At 38.3% G+C, this 19,716-nt stretch overlaps 1 protein-coding gene across 8 annotated transcripts in view; it reads left to right on the top strand.

Annotated features, from left to right (window-relative positions):
* kmt2ca (lysine (K)-specific methyltransferase 2Ca) overlaps positions 1 to 19,716 on the top strand; it is a 145,111-nt gene that overhangs the window by 64,027 nt on the left and 61,368 nt on the right. For all 8 annotated transcript variants that reach the window (XR_007825635.1, XM_051098097.1, XM_051098100.1 and 5 more), the window contains exons 11-14: positions 656 to 831; positions 4,998 to 5,161; positions 15,891 to 15,998; positions 16,084 to 16,910. Coding sequence is in view for 7 of the 8 variants with exons in the window: in XM_051098097.1 (XP_050954054.1) it covers positions 656 to 831; positions 4,998 to 5,161; positions 15,891 to 15,998; positions 16,084 to 16,910 (1,275 nt within the window). In the remaining variant the exon portion in view is untranslated. The remainder of the gene's footprint in view (positions 1 to 655; positions 832 to 4,997; positions 5,162 to 15,890; positions 15,999 to 16,083; positions 16,911 to 19,716) is intronic.

Below are 19,716 nucleotides of genomic sequence, written 5' to 3'. Positions count from 1 at the left end.
ACTCGGCACAGGAGTCAGTCCATCATCAGAGGCTTGACAGGGCTTGGATATTCTGCTAAGGGTCTGTGGGTGGTTATTAGAGCTGATACTTGCCCCTCTTAAACATGCTGAAATGCTGCTCTTGATGAACTTGAAGTGCCTTTTATTTATGTATTTTTTAATTGACATGGAATTTTCCGGTGCTTTGCTCCCATTGAGAGCTGATGCAGACAGCTGAACATGATTTTGAGGATTTATAGAGCTGTAATTATGCTGGAGCTCAATCCAAATTGATTTAAGAGAGCCCACAAAGTTTGTAGTTCGCAATTGTTGTTAGGTTCAAGTATAATTGTTCAGATGTGAGTTGTTGTCAGATAACTATGCATTTTTTATCTTCTCTCTCCCTAAACAGTTTTAAAATTAATTGTAATACTTCAAGCAGATAGTGTCCGCAGTGCATCAACAATACCGGCTTATGTGAACATGTAATGCAGCAGTAGAATTTGCAATACTGTTTACACCACTGTAAAGTTTATACAGTATATTTATGTAGATTTTCTATCCGTTGGCAGGACTGCTTTACTTTCTGTTTACAGTTTTAAAATATTCTGGATTTTTGTTGGCATTAACTGTGCATTAGATGATGTTGCAGTGAGTTGTGTGTTGTGTTTTGCAGAACTGCAGAACGTGCGCTCAGTGTGGCATGAGGCCTAATGGCCAGTGGTCATCTAATGGTGTAATGTGTGAAGGATGTCAACAGCAGCATGATTCATCGCTGGTCTGCCTCATCTGTGGGCAGAATCAGGACTCCGGCCACCCTCTGGACAAACACTCATGCTGCACTTGTAAGAGGTAGGAAATGATCCATATCACAGGGTCTCAAGTGACCTGTTGCTTTAATAAAACAGTTTCTGCATAACAACAATAGGACACAGACGTCCATTAAATGGATCATATGATGCAGTTTCTTGTTTTCCTTTGTATTTGGCGTGTTACAAGCTGTTTGTGCATATATAAGATCTGTAAAGTTGCAAAGCTTAAAGTCTCAAACCCAAAAACGGCTCATTCAAACACGCCCCCCACGTCTACGTCATGGTGTGAATAGATTTGCATAATACTGCCCATATTTATGTGCAAAGAAAGAAGGCGTAACTTTTTATACCGGCTGTAGTATTGTTAGGGAGGACTGTTTCCTGAACCTGAGAGAGTAGCCTACAATGCCAGCTGTACACAAAGGGTTAAGGCTATAAAGTGGGGCAGTTCTAACATTGCAAGGACAGTCTGGCACTTCTGACTCACAACCTATAAGTATGTTTTCATATTTAAAGAATTTTTGAGCAGTGTAGAATAGTGCTTGTTGTTTGTCGTTTCTACGATCACAAATGCAGACATGGTGTAATGTTATGCAGCACAACGCAATGTGTAAAAAGACGAGAGTCATTGTAATCAGTAGTCCCCACTAAATGTGAATCGGCATCACAACATGGTAAGGGGCATAACATTTCCGTCACATGCTTGAGGTATTCAGCCAATCACAATGCTGGCCAATCAGAGAATACCTCGCTTTTTAGAATGATGCTTTGTAAAAATCGAAGCATTTCAGAAAGGTTGGGCAGAGAGGAGCAACAATAAAGTACAGTATGTGGAAAATAATGTGTTTTTTGAACCTTAAACCACGTAAAACATTGCATTAGACCAAATACACAAAATAATTTTTAAATAATTCTAACTTTTTAGCAATCTCATATGACTCATTTAAAGGGGTCATGACACGGATTTTTATTATTATTATTATTATTTTAATACATTCCTTGAGGTTTACTTAAGTGTTTTTTGCTCAAAAAACAAATTAATATGTGAGAAAATGATTATTTTCAACCCTCATCTGTCTAAAACAACCTATTGTAAGGGGCATGCCCTTTAATGCTTGTCTGTAATCTGCCACTGTTATCAACAGTATCAGTGCAGCACCCCCTCACTATTGCATGTGAGTGTTTTGATAACATGATCAAAATAAAATGGTCATTTTCAGACAAAACATTATGAAATCATTTACTTACATTTTGTGATGCAGCTCCAGTTAGATCTAGCACCACTTCATCTTTCAACAAATGTTTCTTTGTGAACTCTCCATGACACTGTGCCTCGTTTACAAAACAACATGCTCCGAAGTCCTAACAAACAATCCTATGACACAATCCGGGATGCCTTTAAAAATAAACTACCCGCTTGGTCCTTGTGCTGGGATCCTTCTGATATCAAACACATCAAGACAAACGTCCTTTCACTCCATTTGTCTTACTGTCGACAGACTCAAGCGTGTGTCAGAAAGCGAACACGTATCTGTGTACTGTATCCAGTGTAGACAAGATAGCAGCAATGATTGTAATTTCTATTTGCATTTTATGCAACACGACAGTCACGTTCAGCATATTTAAGTGTCAGCCATTAAGCGACTGCTTAATTAATGGACTGCTATGGGGCCCCGAGTGTAAACTTCCAAAATGCAGTTTAAAGGAGAAGTCCACTTCCAAAACAAAGATTCACTTATAGTTTACTCACCCCCTTGTCATCCAAGATGTTCATGTCTTTTGTTTTTCTTCACTCATAAAAAAATTGTTTTTTTGAGGAAAACATTTCAGCATTTTCTCCATATAATGGACTGATATGGTTTCCCCTAAATTTTGAACTTCCAAAATGCAGTTTAAATGCGGCTTCAAACGATCCCAAATGCAGTTGTAAAGGATCCCAGCCGAAAAAGAAGGGTCTTATCTAGCGAAATGATCGGTTACTTTCATAAAAATAATACTAATTATATACTTTTTAATGTCAAATGCTCGTCTTGTCTTACTCTGCCTGGACTGTTTTTGTTCCGGTTCATGATAATTAGGGTATGTCGAAAAACTCCCATCACATGTTCTCCCTCAACTTCAAAATCATCCTATTTTACCTTTGCATGTTCACTTTGCAAAGACTGGGTCGGTTCTTCTGCAGCGATATAGGGTGATTTTGAAATGATTTTTGAAGTTGAGGGAGAAAATATGATTGGAGTTTTTCAACATACCCTAACTGTCTTGATCCAGGATACAGAGTTCAGCGAGAGTAAGACAAGATGAGCGTTTGAGATTAAAAAGTACTTAAATTGTATTATTTTAATGAAAATAACCGATCGTTTCACTAGATAAGACCCTGAAAAAATCCTGAAACGTTTTCCTCAAAAAACATACATTCTTTAAAAGTAAAAAAAGGCAAAACAGCGATATAGGGCGATTTTGAAGCTGAGGGAGTACGTGAGATGGGAGTTTTTCAACATACCCTATCTGTCATGAACCGTTAAAAAAAAAACAGAGATTGTGAAGAGCAAGACAAAGGCAAGCATTTGACATTAAAAAGTATATAATTTGTATTATTTTTATGAAATTAACAGATTGTTTCGCTAGATAAGACCTTTCTTTCTCAGCTGGGAATGTTTACAACCACATTTGGGATCGTTTGAAGCTGCATTTAAACTGCATTTTGAAAGTTCAAACTCGGTGCACCATAGCAGTCCATTATATGGAGAAAAATCCTGAAGTGTTTTCCTCAAAAAACATAATTTCTTTACGACTTTAAGCGTGCAAAGACGACATCTATGTCAAAAGATCAATGGAAATTTGGTTTCTCATGTCATGACACCTTAAAATGTTATTTTATTAAGGAAATTTTTTAGTGATCCATAATTCATCAGTGTCGTCTTTAAGCTTTCGAGTGTTTGGTTTCTAAATGTTGGTTTTATTTGGATGGTTTCCTAGTGTTTGACACAAACCAAGTTTATCCTGGTTGCAAATGAACTTGTCTGTGAAATAATCTAAACTGTATTTTCCTTTAAAGGCAAATCTGTCCTTGACATTAACACTGCTACTATAGTATTATTACTGCAGAGCTTGAAGATATAATCTCTGACATGAAAATGCTGCTATAGGGAGAAGAAATGTTTCACATCATATCTGTTATTATGTTGTGTATTTTAGCATGTCTATGTTGACCAGTCAGCATTCGAACTGGAGATATGTTTTATTAAATTATTTATACAAACCTGAATACTGACAGTATAGTCTCAGGTGTTATTATCCATTATTAGTGTAAGGACTCAGTGAGTGTTGACGAGTAATAGCTGATTACTTCTCTGCAGGCTTCAAAGACTATGATTAACCAATAGAGAAATTATCTATCAAATTCAAAAAGGTCTGCTTAGAACACGGTAATTGAACCGGGAGCTTTAGTGAGTGGCTCAGTGATGTCTTTGTGAACGTAAAGATGCTCATACAATTTGTATGGAAGATTAATTTGATTATCTTGCTTTGAGCACTGACCATGGGTCAGACATGTAATTGTGTTCAAAGTTCATTGTATTTAATTAGCTCAGAGACAATTTTAGTTATGTTAAGGTTTTAGGTGTGTTAAGTGTTTTCCTTGGCATTTTTTTAAGCTGTTCAAGATTTCCTAACCACAGCTCTGCATTAGCAATATGACACTATTTGACAAGTCACATCCAATGTTTTCTGTGCATCCTTGTTTGATTAGCATCACCCAGTGGAATTGCCCAAATACTCCCCCCATCTGCCATTGGTTGGCCGAATAGAAAGTCCGGCCTCAATGTCACAGCATTGATCGAACAAGAAACTCAAACTGTGATGGGACTGATTAGACTGTGGCCAGAGTCTAGATTATTATGGAAAACACTGTAATGCTCATAGCATAAGACATTTAAAAAACAGAAATTTTCTATGGTGAACATTGTCTGTGTACAGAAATAGATTTCTGTCCATGTACAACATATACATTGAAGGATGCAAGAACTGTGGCTCAAATAAAACATTTTTCCTTTAACAAAAATTATACAGGTTAACATTTAGTAGCAGCTTTCATATATTCGTTCATTCATAAATAAGATGCTGGCTTTAGGCAGAAGGTGTTTACCTTGATTGGGGCATTGATGGTTGTCACAGATGGTTGTTTATTGTGCGTTTCCCTGTCAGGTGGGTTCATGTGGACTGTGAGAGGCAGGAGGGTGCTGACCCTGACACCCAGGTGCAAGATGGGTACACCTGCAAAGTGTGTAAGCAGGTGGAGGAGGAGAGCAGGCACAATCAGCCCGTCAGCAGCCAGGATGCTTCGTTCACTGACCCAGAGCAACCCGAGGGTGAGTACATGTCTCACAGACCTTAATACACTTCTTATGGAGGTTGTTGTCCTTGCAGTTGAGTTCTGGACACAAAGACCATGTTTACATCTGCATCTATGTCCGGTCATCCAATCAGAGGTGGTCAGCTGAGACAGATTGCAGTTTACACCTGGCATTAACCTACTTATTGAATTCATCTCCTGTCACCACTTGTGAACAGATTTTAAAGAGAAGGTCTTACTTACAGTATTTATATAGCACAAATGGTATTTTTAAAAAAGCTGAAGCTTTTATCTCATGCAAATTAGTGTTTAAACAACAGATAATATGTGGTCAGAAATGTTTTTGACTACCTCCAAATTGATATGATTTATCGGGTCACGTTTGCACCTGTATTTAGTGATTACCACTTGAGATCATAAGTCAATATATAATAAAATTGTTTTGCGTTTGGTTTAGTTTCATTTTCCTATTTAGTTTTCTTTGGGCGTGTGTTTAGTGTAGCTCTTTCTTTCTTTCTTTCTTTCTTTCTTTCTTTCTTTCTTTCTTTCTTTCTTTCTTGTTCCTGTTTACTTTGTTGACTGCTGTTCTGTGTGTGTTGTTGGTCAGTTGTAAGATGCTGTAGGCCGGTTCTTGTCATGTTAAGCACTCTTCTTGGCTGTTACAGAGGCTGTTACATTGAGTGTGACAAAGATGTAGTGCATGAGCCTCTCTGCTGTCACTGATTGTAATTACAGTGTGTTTGTCAGTTCATCCAGAGACCTGAGTGTGTGCGCAGGTTAAGAAACACAGGCGTCACGTCTTAATAAATCTTTCATAATATGCCCTAAATGAGCGTTTGCATTTTTCAGTGTCATGTAGGGACCACATTCTCCCTCCCTAGTGCAATGTGAAGTCAGTATGACATGAAAATGGCCTTGTTTACAGTTTCCATGTTTATTCAAAGGGGAGAGTTTTTGTCTTTGTAATCTTGACTCTCCACCAATCCCTCTTTTTTGTCAGTTCACTTTTTCTCATTCTGTATCACCTGGCAATAAGTCACATTACAAAAGTTAAATGTTTTGCAGATGCCATTTCATATTGACTTTATGGCCAGTTTTTGAGTGTACCATGGAGAATTAAGTAAGACATTTTTATTTTCTTTTTGTTGCACACTACAAAGCTCTCTAAAAACTGCAACTGAAGAAAGAAAACAAATCACCTACCAGCTTCCTGTGCTCAGAGTCTCAGCTGGTGACCTGTCATCAAGACGCTGGAAGCTAAAAGCAAATCGTATTTTCTTTGGGCCCTTTATTAGGATTGGTAATGAGAATGGACTCTTTCTGTAGCCTGATAGCAAAGAGATGAATTTGCCATGTGCCTTTGCAGTGGTTACATCCCCCAACTGCACCTTATTACCAATGATTTTTTTCTTCCTGTGGGCCTGTGGTGGGGAGTTGATGTATGTTGGCATGTGGTTGGCAGAAAAGGATACAATCAGACCCGCCTGTAAGGGCTCTTTGTAAAGCCAGTCATGCCAGCAGCAATCCACTGGGCCACTGCCAGCAGCTAGAGGAAGCAATCATCCCATTGTTGGGCCCCCAAGAGAGATGGCTCTAATCAAGACAGAGACGCCCACCTGTTAACCAACCCTACCACACCCCCACTTCCTGATAAACACACACTGAGTGCACACATGCACACGTACATGCTAGGGCTGTCACGACACCAAAATCTTCATAGCTTAGGATTGCTAGCGAAATTTCAGAGTTCTCAATATCATTTAATACCACAGCACAAACTTATATGCTGTTGAACACAGTACTGAAAAAAAAAGCTTTCAAGTACAAAGTGCTTCTCAGTGAAATAAACATTGGTGTAATAATAAAAAAAGAGGTAATTATTCATGTAAAGTGTAACCAAAAAAGAACAAAAAAAACAAAGAGCATGATAATAACAAAAATGGGGGGGGATGCGGTTAATAGACTCACTGACCCACTTTAACCCCCCAAATTTCACATTCAGTTTGTTTGTCCAGATAAGTGCGTAAAAAATGCAGAGGGTCTGAATAAACATGCATATTCACTCTGAGAGTAGGTTGCTCTTATAGAAAAGCTGAAATGCAGCAGTTACCCCCTGTTACCATGGTAAACAAATCGGTGCCTATCCATACAAAAAAAAAAAATCTGTTGCACTGGCGACATGAATGCTTGTGTCAGTTTGAACAGATGCATTAACAGCCATCCAAATTATTCACAGTTTTCTTTGTGTGAACAGGACTTTTGAAGTATGTTATTTAAATGTGAGTTTGGCAACCAGTTTTTGATTTTTTATTTTTTTTTTCTCAGTGAAGCAGATAGGATTTAGTCTTGCATTGCTTACTGCTTACTATTAACATAAAAGGTTGTTAGCCAACTGCTCTGCATGTGCTGCAGGTGTCTGAAAAGGAGTTCATTTGGAGTGTTCTTATACGAACCAGAAGTGCAGAACTTCACCAGTGACAATTCAAAATGCATGAATGTCAAGTCGAGCTTTACTGTCATTCCGCTACGTGTGGACATACAGTGGAACGAAATGTCGTGTCTCGCAGGACCACGGTGCTACATAAATTAACGTAAATATGAACATAGAACACTAGACATAAGATAATTTTTTAAACCTACACATAACTAACTTACTAAAAGTGGTAATCTAACTATACATATACTATACAGTCATGGCCAAAAATATCGGCACCCTTGCAGTTCTGTCAGAAAATGCAACCCCTTGTTGCAGTTGCAAATGTTTTGGTACTTGCATGTTTATTTATTTTTTGATTGTTTGCATTGGACGACAAAAAAAAAACAAAACAAAAAAAGAAAAGTCAAATCTGATACAATTCCACATAGAACCCAAAAAAAGCACTGGACAAAATTATTGGCACCCTTAACTTAATATTTGGTAGCACCCCCTTTGGAAAAAAAAAAATATCTTAAATCAGTCACTTCCTGTAACCATGAATGAGTTTCTTACACCTCTCTACTGGAATTTTGGACCACTCTTCTTTTGCAAACTGCTCCAAGTCTTTCAGATTTGAGGGATGCCTTCTCCCAACTGCTGTTTTGAGATCTCTCCACAGGCATTCTATGGGATTCAGATCTGGACTCATTGCTGGCCATTTCAGAACTCTCCAGCGCTTTGTTTGTAACCATTTCTGAGTGCTTTTTGAAGTGTGTTTGGGGTCATTGTTCTGCTGAAAGACCCATGACCTCTGGTGGAGACGCAGCTTTCTGACACTGGCCACTACATTGCGCCCCAAATTTCTTTGGTAATAAGATTTTATGATACCATTCACATAGTCAAGGCATACAGTGCCAGAAGCAGCAAAGCTATCTCAAAACATCTTTGAACCTCCACCATGTTTGACTGTAGGGACTGTGTTCTTTTCTTTGAAGGCCTCACTTATTTTTCTGTAAACAGTGCCATGATGTCTTTTACCAAAAAGCTCTACTCATTTATCCACAGTACATTCTCCCAGAAGGATTGTGGTTTTGTCATATACGTTTTGGCAAACTCCAGTCTTGCTTTTTTATGCCTTTGTATCAGCAGTGGTGTCCTCCTGGGTCTCTACCATAGCGTCCCTCTTCTTTCAGATGGCGGCGGATAATGTGAGCTGACACTGTTGTACCCTGTGTTTGCAGATCAGCTTGAATTTGTTTGGAAGTTAATCAGGGTTCTTTATCCACCATTCAAACAATCCTTCGTTGTAATTTTTTTAATTAATTTTGCTCTTCCACAGTAGGTTAGCTATAGTGCCATGGGCTGTAAACCTCTTGATGATATTGTGCACAGTGGACACAGGAACAGGATCTCTGGAGATGGACTTGTAGCTTTGAGATTGTCAGTGTTTTTCCACAATTTTTTTTCTCATAAATCCACAGACAGCTCTTTACACTTCTTTCTTTTCTCCATGCTTTCTCCATGCACACAACACAAACGTTGTACACTTTTCTCCATTTTATCTGGTTGTAAGTGTTATTATATGCCACAGGTGTGTCTAAATTACAGGAGCATCACATGCTTGAAAAGCAATTATTTCTTACAATTTTGACAAGGTGCCAATAATTTTGTCCAGTCCATTTTTGAGTTCTGTGTGAAATTTTGTCAAGTTTGACTTTTCTTCTGTTTGTTTGTTTGTTTGTTTGTTTGTTTGTTTTTTTTTTTGTGTGTGTGTGTGTGTGTGTGTGTTGTTGCAGTGCAAATAAAAACAATAAGCATGATATTTTTGGCCATGACTGTAAATAGTTAACTATACATACAACATAACCTAAGACCGTACAAGTACTTTACACAATAACTTTGCATGATATTGTGCAAAAAAGAGGTATTTAAGGTTAAGAAGCAAATAGTGCAATATGATTTGTGGTGCATTTACAAGTGGCATGCTTTCACTTATGAGTCTCAGCGTTGGACTTTTCAGAAACCGCAAGTTCAACAATCAATAATGTTTCACGCCATATCTTAAGCCATTAAGCGAGGTAAACATTGATCCATCGACTAATTAGGTACTTATGTGGGTGACTGGTTGATTAGTACAAAGAAGTAACCTTGTAGGCCCTAATGTTGTTTTGGCATTGAAGTAACAGTACTTTTGACATCTTCAGTACATTTATAGGTAGGTAATTACAGAACTTCTTTGGTTTTATGGCCAAATGTTAGAGTGGGTATTTTCCCAACAGTGTGGTAAAATGACTCCACCACCTATCTAAAGGTTTTTTGTTGCCATGGATGCGTAATGCCATCAGTGATTCATCCTGACACGGCTGAAAAGAACCACAGTCACGCTTACTCACATGACCCAGTGCACAAACAACACAATCACCTGAGCTGGTGCACAGATGGCTGATTGTAGCTGCTGCATAGCTGCTTTGAGATCTGCTTCTTTCATGATGTTATGAAGTGTTAATCTGTTAGGCTGGAGGCTAGAGCCCGTCTGATGTCATTCCCACACTGGGAATGGTAAATCCTTTAAGTTCATCTGCTTTGCTCTCAGGCAGTGTGCAACGCTGCCAGGTGACACTGTCAGGTGAGAATTGATGAGTGAAGTCAGTGCGAGGGCTTATGGGAGTTTGCAGACCCTGAGGCACACCCGATCAGCAATAATAGGTGTTTGAAGCCCAGCATCAGCCAGAGAGCAGGCTTGCTCTGCTCTCTGGAGTGGGAATGTGTCAGTATCCTGTTTTAAGCTCCTCTTTTTCCTTGTCTGTCCAGTCAGACTACAGTCATTGCACATCAATGCCTCATGACCTCAGCGGCCTTTCCTCTTGTTTGAACTCTACATGTCCATTGAGGTACCCTGAGGCCTGTTTACATGCTGCCTCTACTGGGCAGCTCAACTTCTTGAACCTTGTACTTCTGTCTTCCCCCAGTGGCGAATTGAGCTTTTTGAGGGCCACAGTATAGAACAGCTCTTAAAACACTGTTTTTGTGTGTTGTTTTTGGGGTGTCACAGTATTTAAAAAGTGAAATATCAAAATCATGTTATTATAACACATAGGAAAATATTGTAAATTATCCAGCGCCTTTAACAATCTTGGTTGACAATCCAAGTTGTGCCGCTCTTATGACGGTTGCCGCCTGTCATGAAATAGAAAGAAGACATGTTGTGCAGCTACTACTACAAAATCATGTCAGAGATGAGATGAAAGTTAGACCCTCTACCTGCACCTGAAAAATGTTAATTCACCAGTGTGGGAGTTTTTTGGATTGTTTAAAAAAAGACAAAGTGTTAGACAACCCAGTCTGCAGGAAGGGCTAAAATTCTCTGCCTTTCTCCCTCTGTGTTTAAAGTGTGAGGAAAAACAAGAAAACACACAAATATACCAAATTACTGATGAATTTAACTTGGCATTATTTATTTCTGTGGATATTGTGATTGTGATCATCTTGAATTATGTTGCCGCAATAATCATAGTGGAAATCATTGAATGAAATGAATGCAGTAGAGCTGCCCTCGACTAAAGATTTTTCTGGTCAACTAGTAGTTGTTCAGTGTAGGGCTGCAAAATTAATCGAATGTGATTTCCATGTAATATTGTCAGTAAAGCCGTTTCTGTAATCAGCAGTAAATCTCCATCACCTGCTTTCAGATGGAGCAGCATTTACTACATAGAGCCGTAGTTCACTGACACACAAAAAATCGCAGATGATATTATTGCGCGATTATGAAATTGAAAGAAATCATTTGTGATAATGATAGCTGTTTGCGTAGCTTCTCAGTGAACTACGGCTCTGTGTAGTACATCTGAAAGCATGTGAAAATACCACATTTAATAACATGTTTTTGCTCCAAACTCACTTCATAATGTCAGTTGAGTGTTTGAAATAATTCTTTCTGTGAGATGATATGGCTTCTTACACAGAATAAGGCAAGAACATTAATCAATCATTCTTAATCAGGCGAAAAACAGTAAGTAGGCTGCATTAACTGAAATTTAACTATAATTTATTGAGAAACTAGTTCTTTCTTTGTTTTCAGCTTGCAACACTGACTCGTCATCTCCGCCGTAGTGGATGTTCTTGTATGCTTGTTTCATACAAATTACATAATCTGAGAATATTTGTTTTGGTTCATGTGAAAGTAGACATTTCACTCTCTATAGATATATTTTTCGTGTCTATAAGGCAAGTATACTCAAGAGTTTTTTTTTTTTTTTTTTTTTTTTTTGATTCTCTGAAGTTCATCCTGTTTGCTTTCGTTATTTTACATTAGCGCAATGTTTTGTTGTTATTGTGATTGCACACACACAAATGTTGAGTGTTTACAGATTTAAAAGATGTATTACTCTTACTTGTATGGCCAGAAATGATGGGGTATGTTAAGAGCAAGTGACTATGCATAGACACTTGAATAGTGCACATTTTTCTAGGCTAACATTAGATTGAGCAGCCATGTCAAGTTGCTACTACTTATATTTAGATGATAAGCCATATTTGAGGTTGATGAATGATGAGCGAGCATTTGCATGGCCCGATGTATTGTATTACCACATAGACCAGCCATAGACTGCCTGACTTCGCCACTTTCTGTGGAATTGTTTTTTTTTTTTTTTTTTTTTTTTTTTTTTTTTTGTTTTTGTTTTTTTTTTTTTCTTCAAATAAAATTTTGGTCGACCAAGCCTCTTCTCCTCGACTAACAGTATATATAATTCAGAAATACAGCTGTTTCATTTAGGACAAGCTCACTAGTTCTATTGCTCCTGTTAATTTGTAGATCATCAAACGCGTTATTTTAACTATTAAATTTTAGTGCGTAAATGATCCTGCTTATTGGTGCAGTATGTATAGTATGACACATCAAGTCATGTGGCTTGTTGAGGATAAATCAGTTCAGATGTGTGCTTTTTTAAGTGATTATAAGTGACTTACATCACGTTTTTCACACAAAATGTGTTTAACTTCAGGAGACCCAAGGTGTTGTATGCATGCATCCATATACAGTAAGTATGTGTAGATGTGTGAGTTTGTGGCGTTCTTTGTAGCGCAGCAGTCTGGGGGAGGGGAAGATATTCTCTAGACTGTGACTTGTCCGCCTGGGTTAAAAATAGCTAGGAGCTCTAAACCAGTGAGGCTTTCATCTTCCCTGTGCTGCTAGTAGATTGTAAGTGTGGAGACGTTATCAGGACACCGCAACCAGCCTCACTTCTCTTTAGCACTCTCAATGATGGCTGCTCTATCCTGAGTCTTTGATGGCTCTACACTGTTTCGTACACCCCAGGTTAGATTAAGGTTGGGGATGTTTAATGGCATGATATATAGGTTTACATTTTTAACATATTATAGAGCATGGGAGTCTACGTCACTGCGCATTGCATTCCGGGTAGTCGCCGCCATGTTTTAGGACACGCTAAATAGCGTACAATGACAATAAACATAAATCACTAGAGGAAAAAATGACTGTATTTGCGTTAATGTTAATGTGAGCTGCTTGCACTTGCTTAGAATAAATGTACTAATATTGGAATCCATTGCGTTCATTCGAGCACAGAGTCATGTGGCCAGAACACGACACATACACACTCACAGAAGTCATATGGTCTACTGTACCACACACAGGACCAAATTAATTTCTCTTTTGCAGTTTTTAATAACTAGGTGGCACTGATATATCTGCCAGATAAAATAATCACACCAGTTGATCATGTAAGTGAACCATCGCTCTGCACATTTTGTGTGTATCTCAGATGTCTGTTGTGTTCAAAAGTAAGTGCCCTGCGAACTTGAAATATTCCACCCTGATTACAGTTCGAAGACAGCGTATATGTTCCATTCAACAAACATTAAAGTGTGCGACAAGACGACATGAATTTAAATTACATTTATTTACAGAGGCATATTATGCCACGCTTCTCCAGTAAGTTCAGTGTGTGTGTAAATACGATGCAGGTGGTGGCGTAGTGCAAATCGATGAATGAATATTCCTAAATAAAGTAAACACTGATGTATTTAATCATATATCATATCATCGTAATTTCATTAAGGGATGAAGTGCAATAAGTTTTATTGGACTTAAACTGAAGAAATACACGATTTCTTACAAAGAGCTGCTTTGAGTTGCTGACAAATGAGTTGCTTTATGAACAAGGACAGTGATCGCAACGAGTCATAGCACAGATTAAATTACATTTCCAAACGTGTTATTCATAGTGTGAGCACTTACAAATTCATGTGGATCGGAAATTATGAATCTGTAATTAATAATAAATACAAACAACAAAGCCAGATTTTGAAGTTGTTTATTTTCATTGAGCTGCTTTCGCCATTGTGTTGTTTCAAGCTGAAAAGCATAAAATTGCGCTTCATTTTAGATCCGTTCTCCACTCCGGTCATGTCAGCGGATATGCCAGTTTATGTCACAGCAAGCGTTTTCCATTCTAATGTGTTTTTAAATGAACAATATAAATTTTAACATCTACCTCCTCAACATCTACCCAGTGTAGACTGTAGTGTCCGTGTCCGAAAGTCCCAGAATGCCCTGCGTTGCTGACGCAACTCATACTCTATAGGTGGTCATGCAAAATAGGATTTTCTTGTTCTTTTTAAAAAAAAAGTTGTTTGATATGCTGTGTAATAAAATGCTATATCAGTAACTTTAGGCTCCACCCCAGACAATTAAGTGAAACTAAACTGTGAAAGTTATTTATTTTTCTGAAATTGTCATGTCTGTGACATTATAGCTATGAGCACATTTATACATCTAAAAAACTATTCATATAAGTCTTCTGATTGGATAAACAACAGCATCCCATAGTGATAGTATCCGGTAAATGCATCATTTTTTTTTTTTTTTTGTATTTAGTGAGTTCTCATCAATTCAGCCTACAGCCTATCAATTTAAGTTGTTTGTTGTGGAAATGCATGCTTTAAAGTTTGAACTCCGGCATGCGTAAGGCATTTAAACACTGTTTGCTTTTGTTCAAACAGTTATTCTGAAGTCTTGCGTATGAGTGATTAATGAAGAGTGCAGAGCATGGCTCGTGTTTGTTTATTCATTTCTGTGTGCCCTGTATGAGGCCATCTCAGCAGTGTCTAACAAGAGCAGGGCTCGTAAATATGTTGTCATGGTGATGCCTGGCACAATGGGCTGCAGTGGCAGCTGAAGTATTCCTGCTCCCTGTTCAGAGTGAGGGAAGCGTAAATGTATGGTGGAGGAGGGGGCAAATAGAGCACTGTTGAATTTGATGTGTAGGATATAGAAAATACAGATTAAATATTAGTAGAAAATGAGGTTGTTCTATTCATTCTCTGAGCTGTCACGCTATGTTGGTTGAGTCCCAGTGATGAAATGTGCATTTAGATGCGATTTAGAATTGAAAAAATGGTTGTTTTGTCAAAACAAAGCAGTTCAAATCATTTGCATCTCATCTGAATCATAGTGTGAGTGGTCACTTTGAATATAGCTGTCATATTCATGAACATCTGTCAAGATACCCGATGTTTGAAGTTGTTGAAGAAACCTTAAAATATAATTGATCTAAATAGTGGCTGGTTTGAGCTCTGTAAGGAGCAATATATAATAAGCAATCATTGTTGTGCCCTTTGAATAACACACTAAACCCCAGATTGCTCCAGGGTGGTGGAACAAGTAATAAGTTAGCTATGCCATTCTGTGGTGTAAATCACGTGAAAATCTCAGAAAAGTGCACTGATCTTAGTTGTGTGGTGCTAAGGATTGTTGAGTACCTGCTGTTTCATTATTTCGAGCAGTTTACTGTTGGTCCAGTGTTTTGTGTGTCAGATTCTTTGGTGCATGTTGTGATGCAGTTTGAGCAAAGATAATTGGAGTTCTGACAACCAAACACAAGCAATTTATTTTAATTCAGGAAAACAGTGAGTCAGTGACAACAGTGTCTAAGATAAAGACAATTTAAAAGTTTAACTTTAATGACTAAATGTCATTGGTGTAAAAGTAATAATGTTTTCCTTACGGCTTGAATACATGTGAATACATTGTTGATCATCTCTAAGAAAACATTATTAAAAGAGTATGCCATCCAAACTACATAAATGGAGATTATTTTTATGAATGTCATGGTTTTAATGAGTTTTTTTTTTTTTTTTCAGAGGTATGTTAATGTCACTAAGTATGAACTGCCTTTGTACTGTGTTTTTGAATAAATTAAATAGAAAAAAATAAATGTAATTTCTTTGATCCTTGTGGATGTTCAGAATAGTAAATACTTAGTCAGTTGTTTCCTTGTGAAACTCAACACTTCTCTTTCCTATCCAGATGTCTTCATGGCTGTTGAGGAAGTAAATGAGGCTAAGGAGGAAGTGGTGTTGGAGCCAGAGGCCAGTACTAATCCACTTCCTACAGTTCCAGAAGAGTTCCTGTCATGTAAGTTTTTTCTTTTAGTAGATAATCTTGTCCATAAAGTGTGCATAATGTTTTGTAGTAATGTGTTTTTCCCCCTTTTGCACAGCTGCTGAACCTGCCCAGGAGATCCAGGTTACTGTCACTCTGACAGAGGGTTCCGAGCCTCCTCCGTGCACCTCCACTTTAGTGGGTGTACCCTCCCTCTCCTTTCAGGCCTCTTCCACTACTGAAGACAATAATCAGGAGCACAGTCTCATTGGTGCTTTGGAAATGGGGAAGGAAACAGAGGATAAACTGCCTGATACTACAGAGGATGAACCTGAAGCGGACGTTTCAAAAGCTCTTCCTGCTTTGCCAACCAAAGAAACTTCCCCCAAACACACTCGAGCACAAGAGGAAGAACCCATGGATGTCTGTCCCTCAGACCCCTCCAGTATGAAGGATAAAAGCATGACAAATGTTCCAGAATCCCAGAGTGTTGCTGAGGAAATTGAGCAGGGTCAGAAGCAAGACAAACAAGAGCATGAAGAGGAGAAGGTGGCAGATCCTGAGGTCGCTTGTATTTTACCTGAGCCTGATAGTGTCCCACTGGTTGCAGAGTGCAGTCCCACCGTGGAAATGGACACTACACCTGTCAGTGACCACAGTTTCTCCAGTTTCAATTCTCCCATTGAGGATAAGAGCCTTGTCTTGAAGCATTCCCCAGGACTGTCCTCCGAGGGCTCAACCAAGTTGACGCAGTCCCCATTTTCCACTGAAGCCTCACCGAGGGAGACATCTCAAAGCCAGACGCCTACCCATGGCCTGAATCCGTCTGGATACAGCCCCAGTGTTTCCAACACCACCTTCTTCCCCCTTACGCCCAAGATAGGTATGGGAAAGCCAGCCATCTCGAAGAGGAAGTTCTCTCCAGGAAGGCCAAGGGTAAAGCAGGTAAAACTCCTGGTTTTTGGCCTTTCTTTCTTGCTGCTCGGCTCTTGGTTTTCCCTCGGTCTCTTTAGAACACTGATTCTGTCTGTGATCCACAGTTTTCAGCCACACAGTAATTACTCCTTTGCTCTCCATGTTCCTTCGTCACATTGATTAGTGCCAGAGCGTAGCGTGTATTAATTAACATGGAAAGGCTCTTACTGTGCTCTCTCTGGCTCAGTCTTTGCTTCGCTCACTCATTCTTTTTCCCGCTCTCTTTCCTGCCTCCCAGTTCCCCCCAATCCCCCCACTGCCCTTCTCAAATACATCACTCACAGTATCCCGGGAGAGAGGGGGCTGGGAGTTGGCTCCAGAGCCAGAGGTTTATGCTAGTGGAACATAAAGGAGTCTTTTTGGAGGTGTGTAATTCGGATAACTGCTCACTGAGCTGGAAAGCACAGCACAAACCCATTTCCCCTTTGAGCTCTGGAGCAGGGAGGATGCTGAGAACTTCTTTTTAGGGCCTTCTAACTTGTCATAAATCTAAATTAATCCTGGCATTGCGGTGTCTCTGTGCCCAGTAGAGTAAACTTCAAAGTACAATTAATCTTAGCGTTCTTCGAAACAAAGATTAGAGTGTGTTCTTTCCTGTCTCACTGGTGCTCACCTTGGCATTTCACTTTGGGAATACTTTCAGCATCATTGATCTGATTGGCAGATCATACCACAGCTCCCAGCAGGGCTTAGGCTCGATATGTAGTCTTTGCGAGTGGGAAAATGCAGGTATTAATGCTGGCAATGCCAAGCTATTGTACCTAAGAGTTAGTTCACCCAAAGAAGAGAACTGTCATCTGTTACTTACCCTCATGTTGTTCCAAACCCTTAAGACTTTTGTTCATCTTCTAAACCCAAATAAAGATTTTTTTTAATGAAAGATGTATTTTGAATAAAGTAAGATTTCTGTCCCTCTATTTGAAAATCCATGGAACCATAACTTTTATTGAACTTGTTCATAAAGACAGAATTTAAGTGGTTTACTTTATCTTTTTATGTGAAGAGCAGATTTAGTTTAGGAAGTTTGACGCACGTATAAACATAATGCCAAAAATACGGAGGATCAGTTGTGCTTGCTTGACGGTTGAGAACCAATTAGTTTTTTTCTCTCATCTTCATTTGTTCATTTGTTGTGGCTGAAACTAGCATGTTCTGGTGTCCGCAAAAACCAATGAGGTTTGTTTCTCGCACGTCTTGCAAGTTTGAGCATTTGTGTTTACCATGTATGAGCTCCATGCATTTGTTGTTCAGTGTACCGTATATACATTTGAAATGTTTACATACACCTTGCAGAATCTGCAAAATGTTAATTATTTTACCAACATAAGAGGGATCATAATAAATGCTTGTTGTTTTTTTTAGTACTGACCTGAATAAGATATTTCACAAGACGTTTACATATAGTCCACAAGAGAAAATAACAGTTGAATTAATGAAAATGACCCCGTTCAAAAGTTTACATACATTTGTTTCTTAATACTGTGTTGTTAACAGAATGATCCACAGCAGTTTTTTTGTTGTAGTTTGTTTGTTTTTAAATTAGTTTTGTTTTAGTAATAGATGTCCGCGAGTCCATTGTTTGTCCTGAACAGTTAAACTGCCCAATGTTCTTCAGAAAAATCCTTCAGGTCAAACATATTTTTGGTTTTTCTGCATTTTTGTGTATTTGAACCCTTTCCAAAAACGACTGTATGATTATAAGATCCATCTTTTCACACTGAGGACAACTGATGGACTTATATGACACTATTACAGAAGGTTCAAATGCTCACTGATGAAAAGCGATGCATTAAGAGCCAAATATGTAAACATTTTTCAACAGAATGAAGATTACATTTCTGTACATTTTTATATTTTTTCCTAAATATAATTATTTTTTCATTAGTAATGCCCTTCAGAAGCTACAAAAGACAAAATAAATGAAATTTACCCTGATCTTCAAATTCAAAAAGTTTTCACCCCCCGGCTCTTAATGCGTTGTTTCCTTCTGAAGCATCAGTGAGCATTTGAAGCTTCTGTAATAATTGCATATGAGTCTCTCAGTTTTCCTCAGTATCAAACGATGAATGTCAAAATCATACAGTCGTTGTGGGAAATGGTTCAAATAATGGTTAAAAAAAATGCTGAAAAAGCAAAGAATTTGTGGGACTTGAAGGATTTTTCTGAAGAACAGCAGGCAGTTTAACTGTTCAGGACAAACAAGGGACTCATTAACAACTATCACTAAACAAAAAGCAGCTGTGGATCATTCAGGCAACAAGTGTATGGAAACTTTTGAACGGGGTCATTTTTATAAATTCAACTGCTATTTTCTCTTGTGGACTATATATGAACATTGTTTATGTGAAGTATCTTATTCAGGTCAGTGCTAAATAAAAAACAACATACATTTTGTATGATCCCTCTAATTTTGGTAAAATAATCATCATTTTGCAGATTCTGCAAGGTATATGTAAACTTTTGGCTTCAACTGTATGGTCAATTTGTATTTCATATAAACTGTGTCTCTTTTAAATAAATGTGGATTAAACCACCTAATTGTTATGGATGTTAAAAATAGCTTGTTGTATCGAGTGTTTTACAAAGATGAGCGAACGTCTTGTCGGTTTGCAACAACATGATGGTTAATAAATGCTGACCAAATTTTATTTTTGGGTAAACTGTCCCTTTAATGGTGCTGTAAGCAATTACAGCTGTTTCTAACTTGCATCATTTTGCTAACCTACACTACACATCCTGTCTTTAAAACACAACCCTCTAAAAGCATGTTAGTAAC

This window comes from Labeo rohita, chromosome 24, assembly GCF_022985175.1.
Source record: "Labeo rohita strain BAU-BD-2019 chromosome 24, IGBB_LRoh.1.0, whole genome shotgun sequence".
In the NCBI taxonomy this organism is placed as follows: Eukaryota; Metazoa; Chordata; class Actinopteri; order Cypriniformes; family Cyprinidae; genus Labeo; species Labeo rohita.
This window is presented reverse-complemented; position numbering and strand designations above follow the sequence as displayed.